The sequence below is a fragment of the Typha latifolia genome, chromosome 11, assembly GCF_019914945.1.
Source record: "Typha latifolia isolate L0001 chromosome 11, TyphaL0001v2, whole genome shotgun sequence".
NCBI classification, from domain to species: Eukaryota; Viridiplantae; Streptophyta; class Magnoliopsida; order Poales; family Typhaceae; genus Typha; species Typha latifolia.
The window spans coordinates 10843375-10866624 of NC_133096.1; the positions used below are offsets into that span (position 1 = coordinate 10843375).

At 37.1% G+C, this 23250-nt stretch overlaps 4 protein-coding genes across 7 annotated transcripts; 2 read left to right on the forward strand and 2 right to left on the reverse strand.

The window, feature by feature from the left end:
- Positions 1 to 952: 952 nt before the first annotated feature.
- LOC140797977 (uncharacterized) lies at positions 953 to 5084 on the forward strand. The gene is made up of 11 exons (XM_073151694.1): positions 953 to 1135; positions 1211 to 1276; positions 1370 to 1437; positions 1944 to 1977; positions 2195 to 2264; positions 2429 to 2486; positions 2785 to 2913; positions 3632 to 3723; positions 4172 to 4256; positions 4454 to 4526; positions 4667 to 5084. Exons 1-11 carry the CDS (start codon positions 1129 to 1131, stop codon positions 4738 to 4740), a joined length of 756 nt encoding a protein of 251 aa, XP_073007795.1. The 5' UTR covers positions 953 to 1128; the 3' UTR covers positions 4741 to 5084.
- A 742-nt stretch (positions 5085 to 5826) lies between these two features.
- On the forward strand, positions 5827 to 11276 carry LOC140797143 (DEAD-box ATP-dependent RNA helicase 15-like). Of its 2 annotated transcripts, none has more exons than XM_073150407.1 (12): positions 5827 to 6245; positions 6332 to 6448; positions 7349 to 7449; positions 7880 to 8052; positions 8169 to 8400; positions 8548 to 8666; positions 9219 to 9275; positions 9345 to 9529; positions 10091 to 10235; positions 10316 to 10399; positions 10480 to 10543; positions 11018 to 11276. In XM_073150407.1, the coding sequence occupies exons 2-12, from the start codon at positions 6333 to 6335 to the stop codon at positions 11026 to 11028; spliced, it is 1287 nt and encodes a 428-aa protein (XP_073006508.1). In that variant the 5' UTR covers positions 5827 to 6245; position 6332; the 3' UTR covers positions 11029 to 11276. The 2 variants fall into 2 exon arrangements, with proteins under 2 accessions (XP_073006508.1, XP_073006509.1); XM_073150408.1 differs by having other exon boundaries at positions 6043 to 6245; positions 7759 to 8052.
- A 776-nt stretch (positions 11277 to 12052) lies between these two features.
- Positions 12053 to 20256, reverse strand: LOC140797368 (ubiquitin carboxyl-terminal hydrolase 6). 2 transcript variants are annotated; one of them, XR_012110626.1, is made up of 18 exons: positions 19981 to 20256; positions 19035 to 19180; positions 18889 to 18924; positions 18693 to 18800; positions 18118 to 18218; positions 17852 to 17978; positions 16953 to 17012; positions 16787 to 16854; positions 16449 to 16499; positions 15871 to 15979; positions 15028 to 15116; positions 14881 to 14950; positions 14563 to 14643; positions 14380 to 14475; positions 13791 to 13832; positions 12773 to 12892; positions 12435 to 12509; positions 12053 to 12350 (listed from the first exon to the last, which is right to left on the reverse strand). XR_012110626.1 is itself a non-coding variant. In XM_073150741.1 (18 exons), exons 1-18 carry the CDS (start codon positions 19988 to 19990, stop codon positions 12295 to 12297), a joined length of 1452 nt encoding a protein of 483 aa, XP_073006842.1. In that variant the 5' UTR covers positions 19991 to 20256; the 3' UTR covers positions 12053 to 12294. The 2 variants fall into 2 exon arrangements, 1 of the variants encoding a protein (XP_073006842.1); XM_073150741.1 differs by having other exon boundaries at positions 13791 to 13839.
- A 370-nt stretch (positions 20257 to 20626) lies between these two features.
- Positions 20627 to 21812, reverse strand: LOC140797370 (dof zinc finger protein DOF3.1-like). 2 transcript variants are annotated; one of them, XM_073150742.1, is made up of 2 exons: positions 21635 to 21812; positions 20627 to 21554 (listed from the first exon to the last, which is right to left on the reverse strand). In XM_073150742.1, exon 2 carries the CDS (start codon positions 21414 to 21416, stop codon positions 20832 to 20834), a length of 585 nt encoding a protein of 194 aa, XP_073006843.1. In that variant the 5' UTR covers positions 21417 to 21554; positions 21635 to 21812; the 3' UTR covers positions 20627 to 20831. The 2 variants fall into 2 exon arrangements, with proteins under 2 accessions (XP_073006843.1, XP_073006844.1); XM_073150743.1 differs by having other exon boundaries at positions 20627 to 21544; positions 21635 to 21787.
- Between the last annotated feature and the right edge of the window lie 1438 nt (positions 21813 to 23250).

Consider the following 23250-nt stretch of genomic DNA (forward strand, 5'->3'; position numbering starts at 1 on the left):
TTGTATGAAATAAATCTGAATCTCGTTTCGAAGTGCATGGCAGAAGGTTTTGACATCAGAAATTAGGTGAGGGCTCATTTGCAACAAATACACTTAAGGTTGCTTGGAATAGTAGAATTTTGATTGTAAATGCTTGGAATAATAACGAGTGACAACTTTGTCATAGAATAAATTTGAATAATAACTTGCAAGGTGAATAGCAACAATTATTTCAGTTGTTGCTCCATTTTTGTTATGTAAATGAGGATGAGGAATTGTTTTAAGTGAAGGGTTTGGCTCTTCCATAATTCTTACAGTCAAGTCTCTTTACTAGTTTCTTAATAATGGGGTCAAATAATAGGATTATTTATGGTTTGTGGAGATGTAAATTCTTTGGTTGACATGTAACAAAAGGATTTTAACAGGAAAAAAAATACTTAATTTAAAAGAATTGGCTTAGTGATCCTAAGTGCATTTATTATAGTAAAGATGAAAGTGTCCAACATTTGTTCCTGTGCTGCTAATACACAATGAGAGTTTGCATCATATGTATTTGGTTGGACAAAGATAATAAAAATTCTCAGCAGTATTTGTCATTTATGTAAGACATTTTCTAGATTAATTTATTTATCTTAATAACTATTTTTGTAATAATATGAGTGTCAAATTTATACTCATTTATTATTATTTTTATTTTTTATAAAAAAAATAGATAGGTTATCCTTATAATTTAGAAAACTAATTGATACTTTTGGTTCATACGACCAGTATCTCTAGTCAATTTTATTTAGTATTATTTAATTTTAATCATTTAATTAGGAAAGAAAAGTTATTAATTCTTATTGAATCATTTGCCATTGGTTGTGTTTTATAGAACCAGTGCAATCAGACTTTTGCTAGAAGAAATTAAAAATAAAAATTAAAAATGGGAAAAAAAATCATCTACTACTACTCAGGGTACAGATTAGGGTACGTGGAGCATGTTTACAGTGTTTCAACTTACCTCAGGTAACCCCTCTTCTGTTGCTCCGCAACGCCGCCCTTTTCCTCATCCATCTCTCCTCCGCTTCACCGTTCTCCGATCTCGAAGGCGTCGATTTAGAATTCGCAGAAGGCAAACCCACACGAGCAAGCAAGAGATTTACATCCATGGCTGGTAATTGCTCGACCCGAATCCAACTACTATATTCTTCTTTGTTCTTTTCTTTTCCGACGCCTACCTCCGCCGCAGACTACGCGCAGGAGCAGGAGATGGAAATCGAAGCACTGCACGCCATCCTAATGGATGAAATCGAAGGTTATTCTCGTTCTCTGTTCTTACCTGGGATAGTGTCAGAATTATTCTTCTTATTGTTGTCCTTGATAGTTGCTTGATTGCTGATACCGACAGAGATCGATAGCAGCGAGAGTGGGCTAACCACAAACAATCGCTGCTTCCAAATCTTGCTGTCTCCACATGTGAGTGAATTTTTACGCTCCTCTGTAATTCCTAGTTTTCTGCTGCTTTGGTCTTCTAAGGCATAGTAACTTGTTTTGGCTTACTTTAGAGGTTCATCTTGTTTCATCGGGTATTAGGTGAAAAAGGAAACGGAAATGAACTTCTAAAAAGTTGAATGGACAAGATAATATGATTTCTGATTCTAGTTAGAAGAGTTTAGGGTTTTTAGATTGAGAGGAAAGGGCATTGGATGGGTGTGACTTAGATCCTAGTTTCGTGAAGGTGATATTGGATCAGATGTTCAAGAAAAATCTAGGTGATGGTGTCCTTCATGTCTCATCTCATAACTACCCACAAATATACATACTCAAATGATCTGCTTCCAAAGCCATTTTATCAATTTATTAGTTATTCTCAGCTTGATTTCTTGATGCATTATTGTTATCACAACTCCATACAATTCTTGCACTGGTCGATTTGCTGAAACTATATAGCTCTTGTCTAATTGCCCTCTTTTGTCTGATAGGATGATGATTTCGATGAGTCAAATTCTGTGCCAGGTTTGTCAGCAAAGTTTTTGCAACATTGTTTTATATAAACTTTATCGATGTTAGCGGAAGATGGGTTTCTTGTTCTACATCAGCTTGCGTAATTGACATCATCAATATTTTTTTAAAAAAAATTTGTGGAGGAAGGCAATAAAGCTAATTAAACCTTTCCATTCTAAGAATATTGCTGATGTATATCACTTCAGGCTGATGTATAAATGTCTTGCAGTTCAATTAGCTCTGATATTTTCCCACACTGAAAAGTATCCAGATGAACCTCCACTTCTGAATGTCAGAAGGTTTGCAGTTTATTTGGTACTCCACTTTATGTTACATTGTTACCCTTGAAATCTGACATGCCATTGGCATGCTGAATTATTTATTTTCTCATGATACATGCTACCTTATAGTAAAATTCTTTCTTGTTGCATATTTACCCTGAAAATATAATTGCTTCATGCAGTGTACGAGGAATTAAATCTGAAGATCTGACATCGTTGAAAGAAAAGCTTGAACAAGAGGTATGTTCTGAGAAAGAATCTCTTTTTTGTTTGAAAGGTTCGTTCGTACCTATAAGCCTATGTTGACAAGTTCAAAGAGTGTTCTTACTTGGTAGATGCAAATGCATGCTAATTGCATTTCTTCTATGGCAGTTGCAGTCGTTTGAGTCATTCTTTCTGTTGGTCTTATAGTACAATGTGTCTTCCAGACAATCTTCCTTTTTGTTTTGTGCTTGTAACCATCATTAGAGTAGGTTTACCTGTAATGTATGCTTGAGCTGTTGCATATATTTTTCCTGTCTTTTTCCATACTGTGCAGGCGACAGATAATCTTGGCATGGCAATGGTCTATACTCTTGTCACATCCGCTAAAGAGTGGCTGACCGAAGAATATGGAAATGATGGTGCAGATGAGGAATCTGAGGAAGCTGACACAGTAAAAGATGATGTATGTCTATTTAGTCTTCCAACGAGTATTCATTACTATGTGTTATTAGCTGTTATTTCCAGGTTTTCTTGTGTATCTTGCCACATTTTGCAAGTACTTGGGAGTGAGGATACATAAAGTTTATTTTAGCAATCTGTGAACTGTTTTTCTGTAATCATCTCGTCCTTTTGTCTTCCCTAAAGGTGCGATGCAAACATTTCATTTTTAGTGTAAAACTTTATGATTTCCTTTTATTTTTACCAATGAGGCAATTTCAATTAGTTTTCTTTGTGAGATGCTTTTTATTTGTTTTTATATCTCCTTATATTATTCACAAATCATGTTCAAGAGCTATCTCTCTGACGTATTTCAAGGTCTTTTTCATGATAGAGATGTGCTTGTAGTTCTCTCCTTTTTCTTTTTGTTCTTCGGAGTTTGAAGTTTAATACGTTAATATACTGATTCACAATGAAAGTTTCCAATGACTGTTACCATATAGAAATTCACTAGAAATATCATGGATATTTTTCAGGTAAACTCATTTTCACTATTGTCTTTTCATCCTTCACCTGCTAGGCTTTATCTGTTACTATACTCTGTGGCAAGGATGCCGATCTGTTTGGTCAATATGAAATTATCTTTACACATCGTGCACTTTCAATTGGTTGGAGAAGACTAGAATATGATGAGCCACGCCTTCCATTGTTTCATCGATCTCATATATTATCATAATTTTCAGATAGTAATTCCCCACGGCGAACCAGTTACAGTGGAGAGCTTTATTGCCTGGAGAGAACGATTTGAAGCTGAACTAGCATTAGCACGGGCCAAGTAAGCTTTCATAATCTCCCACATAAAGGATAGCTGTTCTGTGGAATAGATACTTTTGATGCTTCTGTTAGCTAATACAAACTGCTATCTTATAAGGGTACTGCTCCTGTTATCTTCCTTGAGAAATACTAATGGAATTAACCTATAATATACACAAGGCAATTGTCATCATCATTTCAAGTTGTGGATAAGCAAATGGCTGTACGTATAGGGTGGCTTTGCTAGTTTTTTCTGAAACAGATCAAATTCAGTGCAAATCTATATCCTGTCTGTGATCTAAATCATCAACAAAAATTTTGGCAACTATTACAAATTTTCAGTACTATTTGTTCTTTTGGAAGTCACAGTTTAGTTGGTTTTTACCTTCTGATGTTGGACATTTTATATGGTAATCTTCTAAATTTTGCATCTTGGGTAAAACTTCTAATGGTTTTCATATGATCTTCAGGCTTATGCCTGAATCTGCCCTTACAGCCCCCAAGGAGAAGAAGGTTACTGGAAGACAATGGTTTGAGAGTGGCAGACATGCAGTGGTATCTCTCTCTATGCCTGCTTCCCTTAATATATGGAGTTGTTATTTGCACACAGCAATATTCTATTTATGCTATAACTTGTTACAACTACATAAGGGAACTGCCTATACTAGCTCTGATGTTCTAGTCTTTCATGAATATTCTATGTTTAGAAATTGGACTCACTTGAAATTCTAATGTCTTAAAATCTGTACCAGAGAGGTGCAGCTGCAGTTGCTGATGGTTCCGAGGAAGAAGAGGATGACATCGACTTTGATGATGATTCTGAAGGTGATTTTTTTTTTCTTCCTTTGAATGCTACTTTTTAGCTGTCAGTTGTGCTACGATGCTTTTGAAATTAGCCTTTTATCATTTAGGGTTTGTCGTGATGAATTTAAATTCTCTAATATGTGCTTCTTGTGAGGTTTCAGATGATGAAGAAGACATGCTTGAGCATTTTTTGGCGGAACGTTCTGAGAAATCTACTGAGGGTTCCAGAAATTAAAGGATAAAAAGGAAACATATGCTGTGAAATCCTGGACTTCACTATTTAGAGCCTGAGATGGTTTATATCTTCAGTCAGAGAAGTTGAGCTCTCATGCTAATGAGTTCCTCTGACAGATTTATGGTTGTGTGCTTCTCTCACAGGACTAGTAATTATTTTTATTGGGGTTACCCTCATCACTTGTTCCAAAGACGCTATAAATTACACTTTGCCTACTTGTCAGTTGAGATGGCTAGAGTTCTCTCAGGGTAATCTGTAAAATTTTGCTCCTTTAGCTGTTTGTATTAATAATTATAGTAACAGTATCCAGTCATTGAATGTAATATCAATTTTTTTGGGTCCAACATAGCAGCGGTACCAGTACTCGACTGAATTTTCTTGTCTGACTGTCGAGAATGGTGTAAATTGCGTTTTAAGTATTTGTCTGTCACCCTGACTGCTTCTGTCTTCAATGGCGATTTTGCCAGTTTGCCTGATGCCTAGTGAATGATCTTCCTTTTTTCCACTTACACAGTATATATACTATGTCAACTGCTTCAAGGTTTGTATTTTGTCCAATCTAAAATGTCAAAATCTGTTTTATTACCATTTATCAAGCTTGTAATCTCTTCGTTAATCATCTTCAACTGTGTGATGGTGTCCTTTCTTCCCTAAACCTATAATTTGTCTTTCTTTTTTTTTCCATTTCTTTTTAACATGTCCTCGTCTTTGACCTGCTCAGCAAAGGAAGACATTGTTAATATGATGAACCATTTCTTTTTAACATCTCCTCGTCTCGTTTTTTTACCAGAGAGATCAGAAATAAGTTGCTATCTGAATTCTCCTTTTTTACACCCCTCTAATTCCCAATACCAAACTTACAAGTCAGAGAAAAGCTTTGATTTTTAGAGGGCAAAAAGAAATGTGAATTATTGTCCATGAAAATATTGGAATGAGATGTTACAAAGTTCATATACATATATACATGCTTAATAGTAGAGTTAGACTGAGAAAGCTAAACAATACTTGGCACGCTCTTATTCGCTGCAAAAGAGTCTTGGCAGTTTTCAGCTACTATAAATATCGCTTGTGGTCAGAAGCCATCGTGTCCGTTGATATAATAACACAAAACGACATCATACACCGACGGAGGAGATGCGTTTCACTGGAAACCGACGGTATCTAAGGGTCCAAATTGCTCGCTCGTATACACAAGCGGCTTCTACGGTGGATTTCATGTCACTTCCCAATCGAGGGGATCACCTTTATTTTAAACCCTCGACTTGTTACTATAAATAACGCTCCTTATCCCCTCCTAACTCCAATCTCGGCCTCCTCTTTTCTTCTCACTCGAAACCCTAGCTGAGGTTGCCGATCTCTCTTGATTCCGCTATTTTTCTCTGCTTGGAATCCTAGATCTTTACTACACACCACCCCCTAGGGTTGCCCCTTTTTGTTACTTGTTTTTCTTTGCAGAAGTTTTGAATTATTGTTCCAGCCGTAAGCGCCTATTTCCGGATTTGAAGGTGGGTTCGTGGTGTTTTGATCCTTCTCTAAGTTGTTCCAAGTTTATTGTTGCCAGATCTGTATGTGATTTGATTGTGCGGTGTAGAATGGGTGAAGTAAGGGAGACCGATGCGTACGAGGAGGAGCTTCTCGACTATGAAGAAGACGAGGAGAAGGCCCCCGATGGTTCAGCTGCCAAGGTTTCCGGCGAAGCTACGAAGAAGTAAGATAACTTTCCATCTTTGGTTCATTTGATCTTACTGTTTAATTTTTAATCTGGCAGTTTGTATGATTGACTTGACATCTTTGTATTTTATTAAAAGAAGGCTATATATTTTGGACTTTGTAAGTATTATTGATGTCGGATTGTCTGTTCGTTGTTGCTGAAACTATGAATCATAGATGCTGATATAATCGCGCTAGTATGGCTTTTTGCCTATTTAGGTTCTTTTTTCATATTTATTGAGCTTGCTTTCAAAAATAACTATGTTCCCAGTAAAGTGATTGACGTTTGAACCTCTAGATGCATGTTCCGTAGTACTGTTTGAATCAGATTTTATTTTTCACAATTGAATTTCATTTTACTTTACTAGGACAAGCCTTGTTGAAGATGTGCGTCGATTTTGCATGTTGTGATGAGGCTTTCCTTTTAGCACAATCAAGTAAATAAACAGTTCTAATGGAGTACCTAGTTCCTTTTCGTTTGGGAAGTATAATGAGGTGAGGAACAGACACCCCTAGGAGGATTGATCTTTGGTATGTGTTATCAACCGGCCTATCTAATTTTGGACGGCCAACCCAGCACTCCTGAAAACACTATATGGGGTTTATCTGTTTCATTGTCTTATCACGAATTTTGCTACGTGAGGTTATCAGACTGGGGAAGGATTTGGTACTTCTGGATCATCTATTTCCCCAAAATAATGGAGAGAATTACCATTTAAGTCACTGAGAGGTTATATATACTATCATTTTTAAACTATGAATTCTTGTGTTGCAGATTCTTCTCTAGTTATACTTAGTTTTTCATTTTATGCCCTTTTTATCTCATCATACCATGTTCACTATGCTCTGATTGATCTCCTATTCTTGTGATTAAGCTGATTGTGTTTCTTTGATGTAGGGGTTATGTTGGAATTCACAGTTCTGGGTTCAGAGATTTCTTGTTGAAGCCAGAGCTACTTCGTGCAATTGTTGACTCAGGATTTGAGCATCCTTCCGAAGGCAAGCTCTTACCTATGCTTTTATTTTAGTATGGGGCTTCTCTCTGGAGATGACAAAATTAATTTTCTCAGTTTATTTGCTTGTGATTGTTTTAATTTTCTAAATGATCTGTTTCCTTCACAGCAGTCATATGGCTGATGCAATTGAAGTTTAGTATGATACCTACTGAATGAATGTCATTTAGTTGATGTGGACATACACATTTTTTCCTGCCTCTTAATATCATTAATTTTATCCTACGGAACTTTGTTTTGCATTACAAGAATTTATATTTTATCAGGACAGATATAATATTCTGTCAATATGCAGGTAATTACTACTACTGCATTCCTGATTTTGGAGGAGAATATGGTAAATCTTTCCATTAAAACGGACCAGGATATTTTACTCACTCGGGGTACCACTCCAATTTTATTTGGTTCTACATCAGTACAACATGAATGTATTCCTCAAGCTATTCTTGGAATGGATGTAATCTGCCAAGCAAAGTCTGGGATGGGTAAGACTGCTGTGTTTGTTCTTTCAACTCTTCAGCAAATTGAGCCTGTTGCTGGTCAAGTAGCTGCACTTGTTCTATGCCATACAAGAGAACTAGCTTACCAGGTTTAGTTTTATCATAAATCTTGATATTATTTTTGCAAGAGATGCTATTCAGATGCTATTCTCATGTTTCTGGTCTATTTTATTAAAAATCTATATTATCATCTATGATTCTGTAGATATGCCATGAGTTTGAGAGGTTCAGCACATACTTGCCGGATATTAAAATTGCTGTGTTCTATGGGGGAGTTCACATCAGCAAGCACAAGGATATACTGAAGAATGAATGCCCTCATATTGTAGTTGGCACTCCAGGAAGGATACTAGCGCTATCTAGAGATAAGGATCTTTCCCTGAAGAATGTGCGGCATTTCATTCTTGATGAATGTGACAAGATGCTTGAATCTCTTGGTATGCTCTAATTTCTTGTTGGGATACTGCAATGTTAGGAACATCATTATTTGTATCCAGCTTCTAGTATATTTACTTTTTTTCTTTTTTTCTTTTTTTCAATGCATTATTTCCTATTGATTTTTTAATATTATGCATATTCTGTAGATATGCGGAGAGATGTGCAGGAGATCTTCAAAATGACTCCTCATGATAAGCAAGTGATGATGTTTTCAGCAACACTTAGCAAGGAGATTCGCCCTGTCTGCAAGAAATTTATGCAAGATGTAATATCCTGTGGTCACCTCATCTTTAGAAGTCTATCCTATTTTAGTTTCTCTTTTACTTAGATATTTATCACCTATATAGTAAGCACTTCAGTTGCTGCTATCATTTCTTGGAGGAGTGTTTAATGGCACTCTCTTTTTGGTCTTTGGGGGGGAACATTGTAGTTTTCATTTTTACTTTTTCTGAGCCTTGGTTGATCTTGTCTGAGGTGGTGGTATGGTTCAGGTGTGGCATTTAACTTCTTGTGGGATTTTTTTTTTCTTGTTTCCTGCTTGGCCATAGCCATGGCTGAGGTTTCTAGTTCTGTCTTATCATCAGTTCTTGTTGGTAGAGAAGACAGATATCTTACTCAGGGATCAACTGTGGGCTGCACTCTTACATAAAGTGTGTGAGACACGATTAGGATGTTCAGTGTGAATGATTCAGTTCCATGTGGAGGCTGTTAAGTTTCAATCAAGTGAAGTGGAGTTCATGCGTCATATTTTTGGTACTGGGAGTTAGCTTGAGGCAACCCGCTAATTTTCTTTAATCTGACATTTCTTCCCTTTCAGCCGATGGAAATATATGTGGATGATGAAGCCAAATTGACCCTCCATGGTCTAGTTCAGGTAATGTTTGGGACACTTTGTGGATTCCACTGGTAAGTTTGGTCCTTTCTCATAGTTTTTTGATTGCAGCACTATATCAAGTTGAGCGAGTTGGAAAAGAACCGAAAATTGAATGACCTCTTAGATGCGCTGGACTTCAATCAAGTAGTGATTTTTGTGAAAAGTGTCAGTAGAGCAGCAGAGCTTAACAAGTTACTCTTTGAGTGCAACTTCCCGTCGATTTGCATCCACTCTGGAATGTCCCAAGAGGAAAGGTTTGTTTTAGTTCTTATCAGGCTAAACTAGCATAGTTTCTGCTGTGAGCTTCTTCATGCTCGATTGTCTTGTGGTGCTATTAATCTTATTTTTTCATATAATCTTTTTTGGCATGCCCATCATGAACATCAAGTCTCCTGCTACTTTGCCTGTTTTATATGCTGTTCCTTTTTTTCCTCTTTTTGCCACTTATTATTGTTGAAAAAAATTTCATAGAAATTTGGTATTTGGCTTCATTAACCACCTTAACACAAAGCACATCGCACTTTGCAGTTTGTGCATCTTTCCTCATTTGTTGCATCTGTTTCCTTGCTTTTAGTGATTTATGACATCTCTTAATTATCCTGCTGATCTTTTGTTCCTGTGGGCTAATGTCATTTGCAATAGGTGTCTCTTCTTTGAGACTTGCTTTGTCTCTTTAGTTCCTCTGACTATCAGCATCATGTCTTTTGTTGAATTACTTGTTTATTTGGAAAATTAAATTATGTTATTGCTGTACTTTGTGCTTCTCTCTGATTGTTACATGTGCTGTCAGTTTATCTCTTTGGGTTGTCTTGCAGGCTGACAAGGTACAAGTCCTTCAAGGAAGGACACAAAAGAATTCTTGTTGCTACAGATTTGGTTGGCAGGGGAATTGATATCGAGCGGGTTAACATTGTTATAAACTATGACATGCCAGATTCTGCCGACACATACTTGCACAGGGTTATTTACCTTCTCCTATATCATATCAGTAAATTTTCATCTCGTCTACTCGTAGTTAGCTTAATGTTATAGTTTTGCAGGTTGGAAGAGCTGGTCGTTTCGGTACGAAGGGACTTGCTATTACGTTTGTCTCATCTGCATCTGACTCGGATGTTCTTAATCAAGTCTGTATTATTGACCATAGAATCTGAAGTTATTCACAAATTTGGATGTTACCTGATCAGCATTTTGTCATAATGTGAAGGTACAAGAGAGGTTCGAGGTGGACATTAAGGAGTTGCCAGAGCAGATTGACACCTCAACATACAGTATGTGCTAATATATTGTCATTATGTCTGAGTGTTCACTTTTATGATCAGCAAACTTGATCACAATATAGTCCTGCAGTTGGTATGGTAATCTTTGTGCTTGCTCACCTATTTCCCATGCTACTATGGCTTAGTGTTTCTTTAGTTGATATGGTAATCTTTATGCTCTCACCTATTTTTCCATGCTAGTGTGGCTTAATGTTTCTTTCTTTCGAAAGCTGCAGTTGAATGTTCTTATTTATAAGATTTTTAGTCGCTGTCATGATTTTCAGTAATGTAACGTATTAATAATAGCTTTTTTCGTAGGCATTGCCTGATGTAAAGTTTAGCAGTACTTTTTACTACTAACGTACAATACGAGCGCTTCAAGTGGGCGTAGTATTTTGTTGGATATTTGAGGATTGCATTTGATCTTGTGTTAATTTATTCCTGGCTACTTTCTCTGATTGATCTTGCGCTATTTTGTTGCTGTAGTGCCATCTTGAATGGAAAAAAGATATCTACAATATGCTGCGTGGAGTTCAGAGTTCAACGAGTATCCGTGTGAGATGCACCAGTAGAGCCAAAAACATGTCCTGGGAGCGTTTTGGCTACTGTACTTTATTAGTCAATAACTGTAGACCTTTAGTTGCTTTGGTTGTGCACTATATGGTACCTGATAATGTTCTACGACGAATTAATTTTTTTTACTATTTATAATTATCTAGGTCATTTAACTTTTGAACTTTTTCAATATTCATTTTTGATGTGGCCCCTGTTTTTGTTATTATGCTGTAGCTAATTAGTCATCTTTGTTGCTGGACATAACGTTTAGCACTCGACATTAATGTTTAACAAGATGTCAGGAACTTCGCATCATATTAAGTTTGGAGAACGATGTTGCTGTTCGAAGGTTGATCGACTATGGGTTTCGACGTCCTCATCAAGTTAAAAAGTTTTATTATTTAATTAAAACAGCGGGTGCAATCTGCCTTTTGAGCTATTCAGGTGGTTGTATTTTTAGGTAGTATAGAAGATTAAGTATACGTTTTTTGTATTTTGAGATTAAGATATATACACACACACAACCGGCCATAGCTACTGTAATTTACAATTCTCACGCTGTACAGTATAAAATTTTACTCGTATGATTCCTAGTACATGTCGGTGGAAAAGTGTTACCATAATAGTCTAAGAAACAAATAAGCCAATAATTAACTTATAACTGTACCATAATTATCTTGTTCTTTATTATATTTGTTTCACTCGTCTTCTTGGCTTCGACGTTATCTCCCTCGATGTTATGCTCAAAGGTTTTTATGTTAGTATTCTCACCAAAATCATCTGTCCCATCTACAATGAAATTTTTTTTTATATAGTTCATAAATTGTACAAGGAAGACACGGATAATAACGTAACGTAATTATCTTGATTATTAGCTCTATAACTCATCAATTAACTTTGATGAAGGGGACGTTACCCCAGGCAGACACGGATAATCGTGCTATGTCAAAAGGCTGAGAAAGTTAGTGAAGAACACTAAAGAAGTAATCAGAAATTAAATTGTAAAACATCACGACGAAATAGATACTTTCATCGTCCAACATGACTTCCTATAAAATCTCTATACTCGACCTACTTTAACACTTAATTGTAAATCCAGCCATGGCCGCATATAAAGTAAATCTCTCTCAAAAGAGGGTCGAACAGATGTCATATAAAACAATTGCAAATTCGAAGCCATAATAAACTTTGAAGTTCTCGCACATCCATCAAATTCGAACAACGCGAGCTTTATACATGATGATGTAAGCCATATGCCAATCACCTGTTTCAAGCAACAAAATGGACATGAGGGCCTCGACAACAACACCACTATAACAAGAACTGATTTCCGAAACAAATTGCTTACCGCCACCAGAGAGCTTTGTAATATCTTCTTCCCTTTGTGGAATTGGATTGTCGTCATCATATTCAATCCATTTTCCTGATAGGAAACAATTTCTCAATGCCTGGGCCAAAGATGGGTTCTTGCATGTATCCACTTCTAAAATTTCTTATTTATGTGTATCCTTTTAAAATTGATAAAAAGGTATATGTATCAAAAAACCTTTGTTTTTTGGTGCAAGGATACCCTTAAACATAGCCCACCAACAGAACTTCAAATTAACCGCAAAAAACTAAAATACTCTTGCTCTTGTTTGTATATTAGAAAACCATATTAAGGAGTGCTCAGATAGCTGAACTGACCATTTTCTTGCTTTACCCAGGCAACATAGTGGCCAGAATCAGCACTTCTTCCTTTGTGCGTCAGCACAGCAACAAGATCGTATATTCCAGTTAATTGTACCTTTTTCTCAGAAGAATTACCTGCAAAAGATGGATAATACACAATATGCAAGTCAACTCAGACTATTGGAATAACTGAAACAGAAACCACAACGGAAAGAATTAGATGAGGACAATTTCATCAATCAAATGTAACATTCCTTACTAGTTCAAATAATGAAATTATACACTACATACAAACTAAATGCAATTGTACTAAAATTTCAATTGCAAACATCTAGCACGTACAATAAAAATGTTACAACCATCAGAAATTTATATTCAGTACTTCACAGAGATTCTCAGATAACATAAAGTGTCCAAGTATTCGTTCTGTTCATATTCCATTAAACCAATGTATGTGATCTGAACAGAATGTCTTTTGCATGTAAGAACAGAAGAAAGTTTACCAAGGAGTCATGAAGAAACATCTGTTCAAGTATAATTGCTACTTAAATGGGAATTTAAGCTCCTAGAATGTTGTTGCTCTTCATAAAATTCATTGATCACAATTATCTAGAAAATTGAGGAATACTTAATTAGGATTTAATATTTATTTTACCTCATTGTACTTATAAATAATTAATTGGAACTGGTTACATGAACTGCCTTGAAATATCTCCATCATACTGTTATGCAAAACAATCCTTCCAAGATTAAATATTGAGCATCTTAGAGGTAAAATTCAGGAAAAAAAAAGTGAGAACCAACTAAACTAATCACACAAGATGGGTCGATGGCAAACCAGTACAGTTCAGACTACAATGAGGATATGAAATGAAAATATGTCAGGTAGCCTTGTAAGGAGTGGTGATCAAATAGTCAGCATTGAAATTTGCCAAAAACAAAGATTTAGCTTTAATGGATGCATATGCCAGCAAGGTACACTGCAGCTAGCAATAACAGAAGTTGAACGAATATTGATGACATTTGTCATTACCTTTATCATCTATTGTGTTAGATGGTTCTCCATGCTCGACACCTGAACCCTATGACAAGAAAAGGAATGCCAATCAAAATTCAATAAGTTAGAAAATTAATTTGGACTTCTTTTCTTCATCCAGGCTAGCTTCCCTTTGGCAAGGAACTCGCACATGCAAGAATTTAAGATTAACATTGTGCAGCATAAAAATTTATTGTTTTCCCTTTCTTTCTCATATAGTATTAAGACTTGTAACCATATTAATAGAAGTTCTACACATGCATGAAGATGATGAGATTTTTCCAGAAGGCAAAATTAGACACCTGATTTTTTTTTTAATCTGCCAATTTATGAGCAACTATGGCGACAACAAAAAAATTTCATAGAATATCCTTTTAGCCCTTTATACTCATGATTGTAACTTCAAGGTGCCTGCCCAAAAAGGACATGGAGAATACATCTTCCCAATTACTCTATCAAGAACTATTATTTAGCCAAATCATCATGTACTGTATTAGTGTGCCTATTTATTGATCTAGAGAATCAACCTGCAAGATGGCCAGATGGGTGCATCATAAAAGGAGTAAATTATAAAGTTTTGCCGCACCTCAGATTTGGTCACGCTATCTTCTTTTTCTTTTGAACTGTTGTTCTTGTCCGGTGCTTTCAGTCCAAACTTGGCATTTTCAGATTCTCTTAACACCTTGAAATGCATGTCAGAATAGAAGTAAGCATTAGAGTAATGTGTGCTGATCACCAATCAAATATAAAAGAAAAATCAATAGCTTACCTGACGAGGAGCTTGGAGCTTTTGCTTAAGTTCATCTGAACAGAAATCATAAACATCCAATTCCAATGGATAGTCCACTTTCTGGAAAGACAAGGTAAGAAGAAAATAAACAAAATATAAAAACATTAACCCTTCTCCAGGTATATATGCTCAGACTATGCCAAGATGACCAAACAGAGATGGAGAGTAAGATATTCTAACACAATTTGTGCCTCACAATCATCTGCGGAATTCCGCCTTAAAATCACCCAAGGAAAACAATTATAGTTCATGCAGGAAAAGAAATGATAGAAAAAGAAGTGAGTCTATCTGACATACCCGTAAGATCTTTGCCTTCTGATTTGATTCTCTTTTCCAAAAGAAACGAACAAACTGGACAGTCAAATACCTGAAAAGTTCTTTCGCATGAGCATTTTCTATAAGAAAACCTAAAACACGAAAGAAAAGGAGATCTTCCATTCTTGCCTAGGCAATTCACTTATTCGTGATTCCTTCGAATAAACAGCACTGCGCTGCAATACTGTTGAAACCTTCTCTAGTTCTGATTTCAATCCCTGTATAAGGTCATGTAACTTCAACGTATCAAGTGAATTTCATATATAGCTAAATAATACATATTAATAGCATCAAATATGCAAGTCTCTTTCTGATTGTGCAAAGTGCATGATTTCACCTTTAAAAGAGAAAACAATTGAAAGCATGGCACTCATTAACAGTATAGTAATTGCTGAGCATGAGTCAGTATATATATCTTTTAGGTAGTTTAAACCTTTAAGTCAGTCCACTTTGTGCAAGACCACAATCATTGGAGTTAGACTAATTGAGCCTTCAAATTATCATTTTTTTGCAGTTGCACTCATTCTCTTTCATTTTTCTTATCCCCCTTTCCCTCTGAAAAAATAGGAGCCCTACTGCCTGAGGTTGCTGCCATTGAGATATTATGAAAGAGAGATGAAGCAGTATTATCAATATGACCTCTGACTTAGCCAATGAAACAAGACCATTTTGCATAATTCCTTAATCCACGTAGTTCTCAAAAACTCATCAACTTCCTTAATATATGGGGAAAGTTAAGCTTCCATTCTTACATCGGAAAAATCTATTTTGAAATAGTTTTCATGTGGCTTACAATTTTATTTAATTAGTATTAATGTAAATGAACCATAACTATGTAGAGCTATTTCAAATAGATTGTTGCAGAATAACATATACAAATCAAAAGAGATCCTGTAGAAGCCACAAGTTCTGAATTTCATCCAATGTCAGTTTTGCTCTCTGTAAATTAAGCGGTCCGTCAGTATTACGTACATGCTTGAGCCCTTCGTGCAAATGGTTTACATCATGAGAGATGTGACATTTCAGCGCATAGACAGACTCTGCTTCTGAACTTTCCTCTCCGCTTTCTGCACAGTGGAGCCTAGTGAAGCAAAATGCCAACATTAATTAGTATATAACCACTAATATGACATTCTATACAGAATGCCAAATTCAGTTATCAGCATCATACTATGCCTATGTACAGAAATTCACTCGTGCTCCTAAGCTGATTAAGCTTCATTATCATGTTTTGGTGACTGTTAAGTTCCAGTCAACTAAAAGATGGAACTTGATCTCACCAAATAAAAATGCAAACATTGAGAGAGAGAGAGAGAGAGAGAGAGAGAGAGAGTCTATTTCAGCAAGAACTATATAAAAAAGGAACTAGAATAGCATTTACCTACCCTAAATCATGAAATTATTCTCTGGGTGTAGAAAAATATTATGTCTAATATCTATTTGCTAGTAATTCTATTGTCACAACAAGAGTTTGAATATCAAAAAACAACATTAATCCCCTCCTAGTCATTTGTTTAAAAGAGATATTGGAGGGCAAATGGACTTCTTACCTACTAACAAGGTCAATCCCAAAGAGTGTCTTCACTGCAACAGGCACTTCACTATGGCAAATTTAATAAAAGAATATCAATATATCGAACATTAAGAAATCATTCACATAGGAGATTAAATACAAGTTAATGCAAGGAATGATGTTCAATGACTGCTAGCTGATGGACACAGGATAAATAGAAATTATGTGTAACTTTAGACCCCCACCAAAAAGTCCCTTGTCAAGCACACCCACTCATGCACCCACACGCGCACATCCCAATGCACAAGGCTACAGCCGATGCAGATTCTGGGAATGCATGATATACGCATTCTTACCTGCCTAATGAGTCATTACCTTGATTCTGATGATCTAAGAGATTGAGAAAGTGTATACATAAGCTGGGTCCAACATTCTTCAGCATCCTATAATATCAAGCAAAGAGAATATATATGTTTTAGCAGATATGCGCATCAGGGTCTCCAACTAGCTTTCACAAATTTGATATCAAAATTTGCAAGACCTGTTGCATGTAGACACCATTATGTTGCTGGGCAAATTGAGGATACTTTTTACGCAAAACCTGCTCAAAAGCACCAAAGAATAAATATGAAATCAAAAGATCATATCATTATAAAAGGTACCTTTCTTTTTTATTTTGTGCACAAAATAACAAGCATGAGTACATGACCAAAATAGAATTTACAATAAGCATTATGAAAGGACATCAAAAGATTGATACGGACCTACTCCCTAAAGATCCAAGGAATAGAATGAACAAGAGCACTCAGCTTCCTAAGAAGATATTATGGTTGGTCATTCTAACGTTCACATGTAACATTATCTTACATCCAACATTTAAACTAAGATGGACCAGGGTATACTTATTCAATATCATAGGTTAACATAGTTACTTCAAAAAGCTGAACTCAAGACTTGAATAAATTTGAAAGGTCATCCTGCTAAGCTTGACTCAGTTCTTCCAAGCCATGGAGGATTGGTATTTGTTCAACAAAATTAAATGAAAGGCTGAATGTTAGTCTATTGCCTGAAGACAAACAAGATGAAAAACTCAAAACCTAAGGGTTCATCTAGCCTTGCTTAACTCAGGACAGGAAAAACTAACAGGTATGCGATTTTCCCCTGAATAACAATTCATTTTAGAAAATCACCTTGCCTTCAGTAACATCTAAACATTTCTGAATAACTGGCAAAAACTTTCGTTTTTCCACACACAAAACACAGAAAGAAATACATTAGAAAGGTTGAACTTTCTATATTTGCATATCAGGAAAGCTAGCAGGGTCGATGAGTAGCTCTTAAAATGATGGAGAAAATCACCTCAATTTCACAATAGGAAGAAACAAAAGAATATGGAAATTTTGGAACGAAATGGAAATATGGAAGAGTAAGAGTACTGACTGATAAGAACTGCATTGGTGCAACAGGCTTAGCAGTTCGATCAAGCTCGCTAAAAAGATCACGTGTTGCAACGGTCAAAAGATGCGAATATTGATCAATGTCATTAGCTCTTCCAGAATTTGTATAACTGCTTAAACATGACAAATAAAAGGGCAAACTTTAGCAAATGCACATGACATGGATGATATATCTAATTAGAATTTCCCCAGAAAGAGTTGTAATTGCCCATGTGATGTAGCTGAATATTCTAACAGCATTCAACAAACCTCAGTAATCCTGTTTTCAACTCCGGTACAGAATGCAGACATTGCAGAGTGGAATTCATGTAACACGTGTTTCCCAGATTATAGAGACCAGCACTGTGACCCTAGCAACAAAAGAACTAGGTAAATTCAATTTCTGACAAAAAGCAAGAGAGAAAGCATCTACTTAAGTCCCAGACTGCTATTCATGGTGGTGCACCCCAATAAAATCTATCCCAGTCACTATCTAACATAGTTTAATCTAAGCACAACCCATACCTGACCAGAATTAAACTAATTGCCCTACAAACCTTTTAGATGGATCAATCTTGCTTAGGACAAAGCGCACTTACCATCTTAGATACATAAAATAATTCCTACATGAGCAACACATTTATACTAATTTCTTAGACATTTCAATTTACCAAGAGTCCCCCAATTTCTATTTCATATAGCAAATGGACAAAAGCTTCACATGGTCAAAATGAGACCGACAGATCAGAAATAGCCAGGGATACTGAAATATATCTTCACAAGTCACTGGATGAACTTCATGATTCCATATCACAAAAGAAAGGAACGGAAAGAAAGATCCCTACCACAGCAACTACTTGCTCTTCTTCTGGCAAATCTTCCATAAAAACGGGACCTTTTTCTGGCGCTTTCACAATTTCATCTGCTGTACCCATCATCATCAGTTTTTGACCCTGCCAACATTTCTGACCATTAACTTTTGCTTAAAATATGCAAAAACCTGTCATGAAAGCAAAGCCAAATTGGTGAAAAATATCACACATCTTTAACGCCCAAAGTAGACCAATCTGCATCATCCTGCATTACAAAGGAATAAGTTTACACTTATTATTCTTAAAAATGATAGAAAGTCAAAAATGATGTGAGAAACTTTAATAAATCTCAGTGATAGGTAAAGTATCATCTACTTTCAAGAGTCCGCCCTTGACCATAATTTTTTGCCTTTCTGGGGGCACGCCAGTTAGAGTGTACAACTGACTTTTAAAAACAACAGGTGGTTGAGTGGTGTCAATTTCCACAGCTGGAAACAGCTCCTTTTGCCATTTCACACTCACTGCAGAAATTTTCAGTATCAAGTTAACATAACATCCACAATAACTTTAAAGGGAAATGTAACTCACAGGAAATAAAATATGAGAAGCACTACAGGAAGGAGGAAAAATACAACAGACTAGCAAAAGTTATACGAAGAATTTTCAAGAAATCTCTGAAGTCTGAACCCTATTTGATAGAAATGTTGGCCGAAAGTGGTCCAGCCTGGTACCTCCTACCTCTGGATTAACAATATCACCCGCCACTGGGATGCTATATCTACTATACAGGTGGTATTCAGCAGATAAAGCATCCACAACCAAAAAAGGGATACGCACGATCCAAAGAATTACCATATCAAACCCATATACTAAGGAAAACTTAACCGTAAGGTGTAGAAGAAGAGGAGTTTCTCTTGCTGCGGTGTCAAACGGATAGATGGCTAGAATAACATCAAAATGACTACTAAGAAAAGAGCAGTTCCTCGCATATGCATCGAGAACTTAATTTTCCTTAATACAGGAAGAACAAACAACTCTATTCCGTTCCAATTTTCCGACTAGAAACTGCTAAAAATGAAGAAGACAAACAACAACCACACTAAACCCTAGTTGTCCAAAACAACAGCAGATTCAACATGGAAATGAAGTCCTCGGCACCACATAGCTCGGATCTAATGTCACGAAGACCCATTACATTATCAATAAATCTAAACCAAAGGAATCAAAAGATATGGAGGAAAGAAACTATCAGATCACACCAAGGATTGAAACCTTAAAAAAATCACACAATAAAGATCTGAATCGAAGCAGGAATTCGTACCGGTCGGCATGGTTGCAATCGGAGCGCTCTTTTCGGAATCGTGGGACAAAAACGAGAGGAAGAGACGGCAGGGTAATAATAGGGATTACTTGGAGAAGAGGAAGAGAGAAGAAGAGAACGGGAAGTAAAGAGAAAGTGGGAGTACATATATATATTGGGCCGACGAGTACGGTGCGAGTCTTTCACAGGAAGGCAAAAAGACCTACCTTATTATCGTCTGGTCGTTTAATCTAGACCGTACGATGTAAATCTGAGGCCATCGAAGTCATCCAAACTAGTAAAACGTAGTTATATTTTTCTAGTTTTCTTCTTGTTAGCTTTAGCTCTGTTGATATCCTCTTTTGTGAATGGGTTCGTCACTCTCTTGGCTTTCAAATAAATACGAGCAATATATTTGCAAGCTTCAGCCATCTCATCTCCATCTCCTGGAGCCTTCTTTTATTGTGATACATGTAAGGAAGATTTTGAGTGCTCTTTCTATAAACACTACCATCACAAAATTAATAAGAGTTAACAATGTACGTAGCAGCACAGAAGCACACGATCAAGTAAATTTTTGTTCTCTTCCTCTGTTTAAGGATCAAGCAAATTGCATTCATATCGAGGGGGTGGTGTATCCATGCAGTAAAGTGCTAGGTAGCATCGCTTCAGCGAATATGATACTCTTAAGTTTAATTACTTACCAAAATATACATAAACCCAGAATGTTTTGCTTAGAAACAGGGGGGTCAAGTCACATAAGAGTTGAGAAAGGAGTAAGAGAAGAGGATTAGAAGGAACAAAAAATGGATTAACATCTCTATGCCCCCCATCCCACACCCTAAAAGGCTCTCTACTTTTGTAGCTTGAATTCACAGGAATGTCGAACCAGGAGATGAAGTGGGATTTCCCTGCAACCCAAGAAAGTTCTCCAGCACGAGTGATGCCGCCTCGTTCTCATTGCTCGAGCTCTGCACTTGGAAACCGGTAGCAATAGACGGGGAATTCAAGTCCGTGGAAAGGAGACCACCAGAATGGATGTCATCCAGTATAGTCCCAAAATCTCCATTACAGCCTAGCAGAGAGCTAAAGCTGCCCGTGATATCGAAAAAGCGGTCATCTGGGTCGGCGCATGGGTAGAGGAAGGAGTTGGGTTCCGGGTCTGGGAATTGGACTGGCTCGATGCTGGAGTTGGGTGGATTGGGACTTGGGCGTTTGGAATTGGAGCGCTTGGAATTGGAGTTCTTGCGAGAGCCGCCGCCGATGGGGATGTTGCGAAGGGCGCCGCCTTTGGTCCAATAGCGGCGGCAGTGCTTGCAGAAGTAGCGGGGCTGGGAGAAGTTGTAGTTGTTGTAGTAGCAGAACTTGGTGTTGGTGGAATCACAACGAGGGCATTTGAGCTGCTGCTCTGGCACCGGAAGCTGAGATTTCGCTGCTGTTGCTCCTGCCTCTTGCATTCTTCAACTTTAACTGGATGTTGCTTCTCGGACTGGGGGGGAGAATTCAGTGGCAGCTCGTGGCAACAAGTATAAATTTTAGGGAATAGACAGGGAATGGATTGTAGAAGAATTTATAGCGCGAGCTCCTGGAAAGAGCTGTTGGTCGATCAGGTGGAGAAGAACAGAAAATCTAGAGAGAGAGAGAGAGAGAGAGAGAGAGAGAGAGAGAGTATAACCTCGAATGAATTTACTCTTACTGTCGGTGATCTTGAATTTTGATGACAATACGCCTTCTTGCAACCTAGGTATTAGATTCTTGCTACAAGGTTCCGAGAGAAAGAGGCTCCTACTACTTACTTACTACCCACAGCTTCCAACAAACACTACGCAGTGGCATTTGATATTTTTGGCTTTATTAAAATACTTCTGTGTGTGCTCTTGCCATACACAGTATGTGAGTGGATGTGTTGTCGATCGCTGCACCGTCCACGTTTACCTATACAATCCTAAGAAGATTTCACTGCATATTTTGTAAGATTTGCCGATTAGTCTGCAGACACACACCAATCTCCTGCATCGAGATACATGGCAGCAAGTGGTTGGACACTCCCAAATAGGAACTAATTAGCTGAGAAATCAAGTAAAATTCTCACTTTTAATTTTTAACTTGTTTAGTGAATTTGGCAGCCAATAAGGGACAGCATGTTTCCATCGCATAAATTTGTGCGACCAGGATTGTACGCCATCAGGCCCGAGTTTATGAAACAGGTCAACAGTAGCAGAGTTTGCGTGCTAGCAAAGCAAAACACCGTCAGCCGTCGACCGGACTCTGCACAGCGAATCCTTGCCGTTGGTTTTTTTTTTGCACTAAAGGCCATCTTTGAGCCGTTCGCCCAAGTTGCGAATATCGAGAACGGGAGGATTCGTAAACCCCAAGGCCCGTGGGCCCTCTGACACGACACGTGTAACACGCCAATGCGCTCAGAGCTCAGACCTTCGTGCTGTTCGAGGATATCTCGAAGCAGGCTGACGTCATCTAGAAAAGCTCTCTAGAAACTCGCAAGGGCAGAAGACCATCACCAGTTCACCACCTTGAGTGAAAAAACAAGACAAACAGGTAAATCGAGAACTGCAGGCAAAAGACAAAATGGGATAATTTAATAAGAGAATTAATGGCATTCCCATTGTCTCTTTACATTGATCTGCTTATTTTATTGTATTTATCCTTTGCAATATGATAGGACGGAAGTCAAAACTGAAAATTATTCAACAGTGTTATATGTTTTCCTAATCGTATGTAAATGAAAATAAATAATAAATAAAAGAAAAATAAAAACTAAAAGCCGATGCTAAGGTGACAAATCATCAACCATGTAACTTATATTCCATGTACTATAAGTATCAGTGATATCATCTTAAACAATCTCTAGTGATTCGTTGATGTGATCCTCAGTCCTCGTATATTTGCAATAACAGAAAGAAGAAATACCTACCTTCACCGTTGCTTTGATCCAAATAGCGGCAAAGTAATCATATTGGGAAGTTTTGGGTGGACATGAGAAGCTCTCTTCAAGGTACAGTTGAATGAGTTCTGATCTTATTGTGCTTAATTTCCATTTCCTTTGGACTTCTTTTTCCTTATTAGGGCGGTCAATAGTGCTAGAGGACCCGGCTTTTCTGGCTTCTGATGACTTTGTCTAGACAAACTAAATTCTGTATTGCCTCCTCTTCTGGCGTTCTCTCCTACCTCTTAATCCTCTGCCCCATTATTACCCAAGTAGTTTAACCTTTTGGATTCTACTATGACTGCATTCTTCTGTGGATCTAATTGGCGAAGCATGAAGTCTCCTCT

Coding starts and splice junctions, on each gene's coding strand:
- LOC140797143 (XM_073150407.1), top strand. CDS start 6,333: ATGGGTGAAGTAAGGGAGACCGATGCGTACGAGGAGGAGCTTCTCGAC. Junction 7,450..7,879: donor ATTTGAGCATCCTTCCGAAG/GCAAGCTCTTAC, acceptor GTTCTACATCAG/TACAACATGAATGTATTCCT. Junction 9,530..10,090: donor GGAATGTCCCAAGAGGAAAG/GTTTGTTTTAGT, acceptor GTTGTCTTGCAG/GCTGACAAGGTACAAGTCCT.
- LOC140797368 (XM_073150741.1), bottom strand. Junction 16,855..16,952: donor ATGGTGTCTACATGCAACAG/GTCTTGCAAATT, acceptor TTGATATTATAG/GATGCTGAAGAATGTTGGAC. Junction 15,980..16,448: donor GGGATTGACCTTGTTAGTAG/GTAAGAAGTCCA, acceptor TTGCTTCACTAG/GCTCCACTGTGCAGAAAGCG.
- LOC140797370 (XM_073150742.1), bottom strand. CDS start 21,416: ATGCAAGAGGCAGGAGCAACAGCAGCGAAATCTCAGCTTCCGGTGCCA.
- LOC140797977 (XM_073151694.1), top strand. Junction 1,277..1,369: donor CCTAATGGATGAAATCGAAG/GTTATTCTCGTT, acceptor TGATACCGACAG/AGATCGATAGCAGCGAGAGT. Junction 4,257..4,453: donor AGAGTGGCAGACATGCAGTG/GTATCTCTCTCT, acceptor AATCTGTACCAG/AGAGGTGCAGCTGCAGTTGC.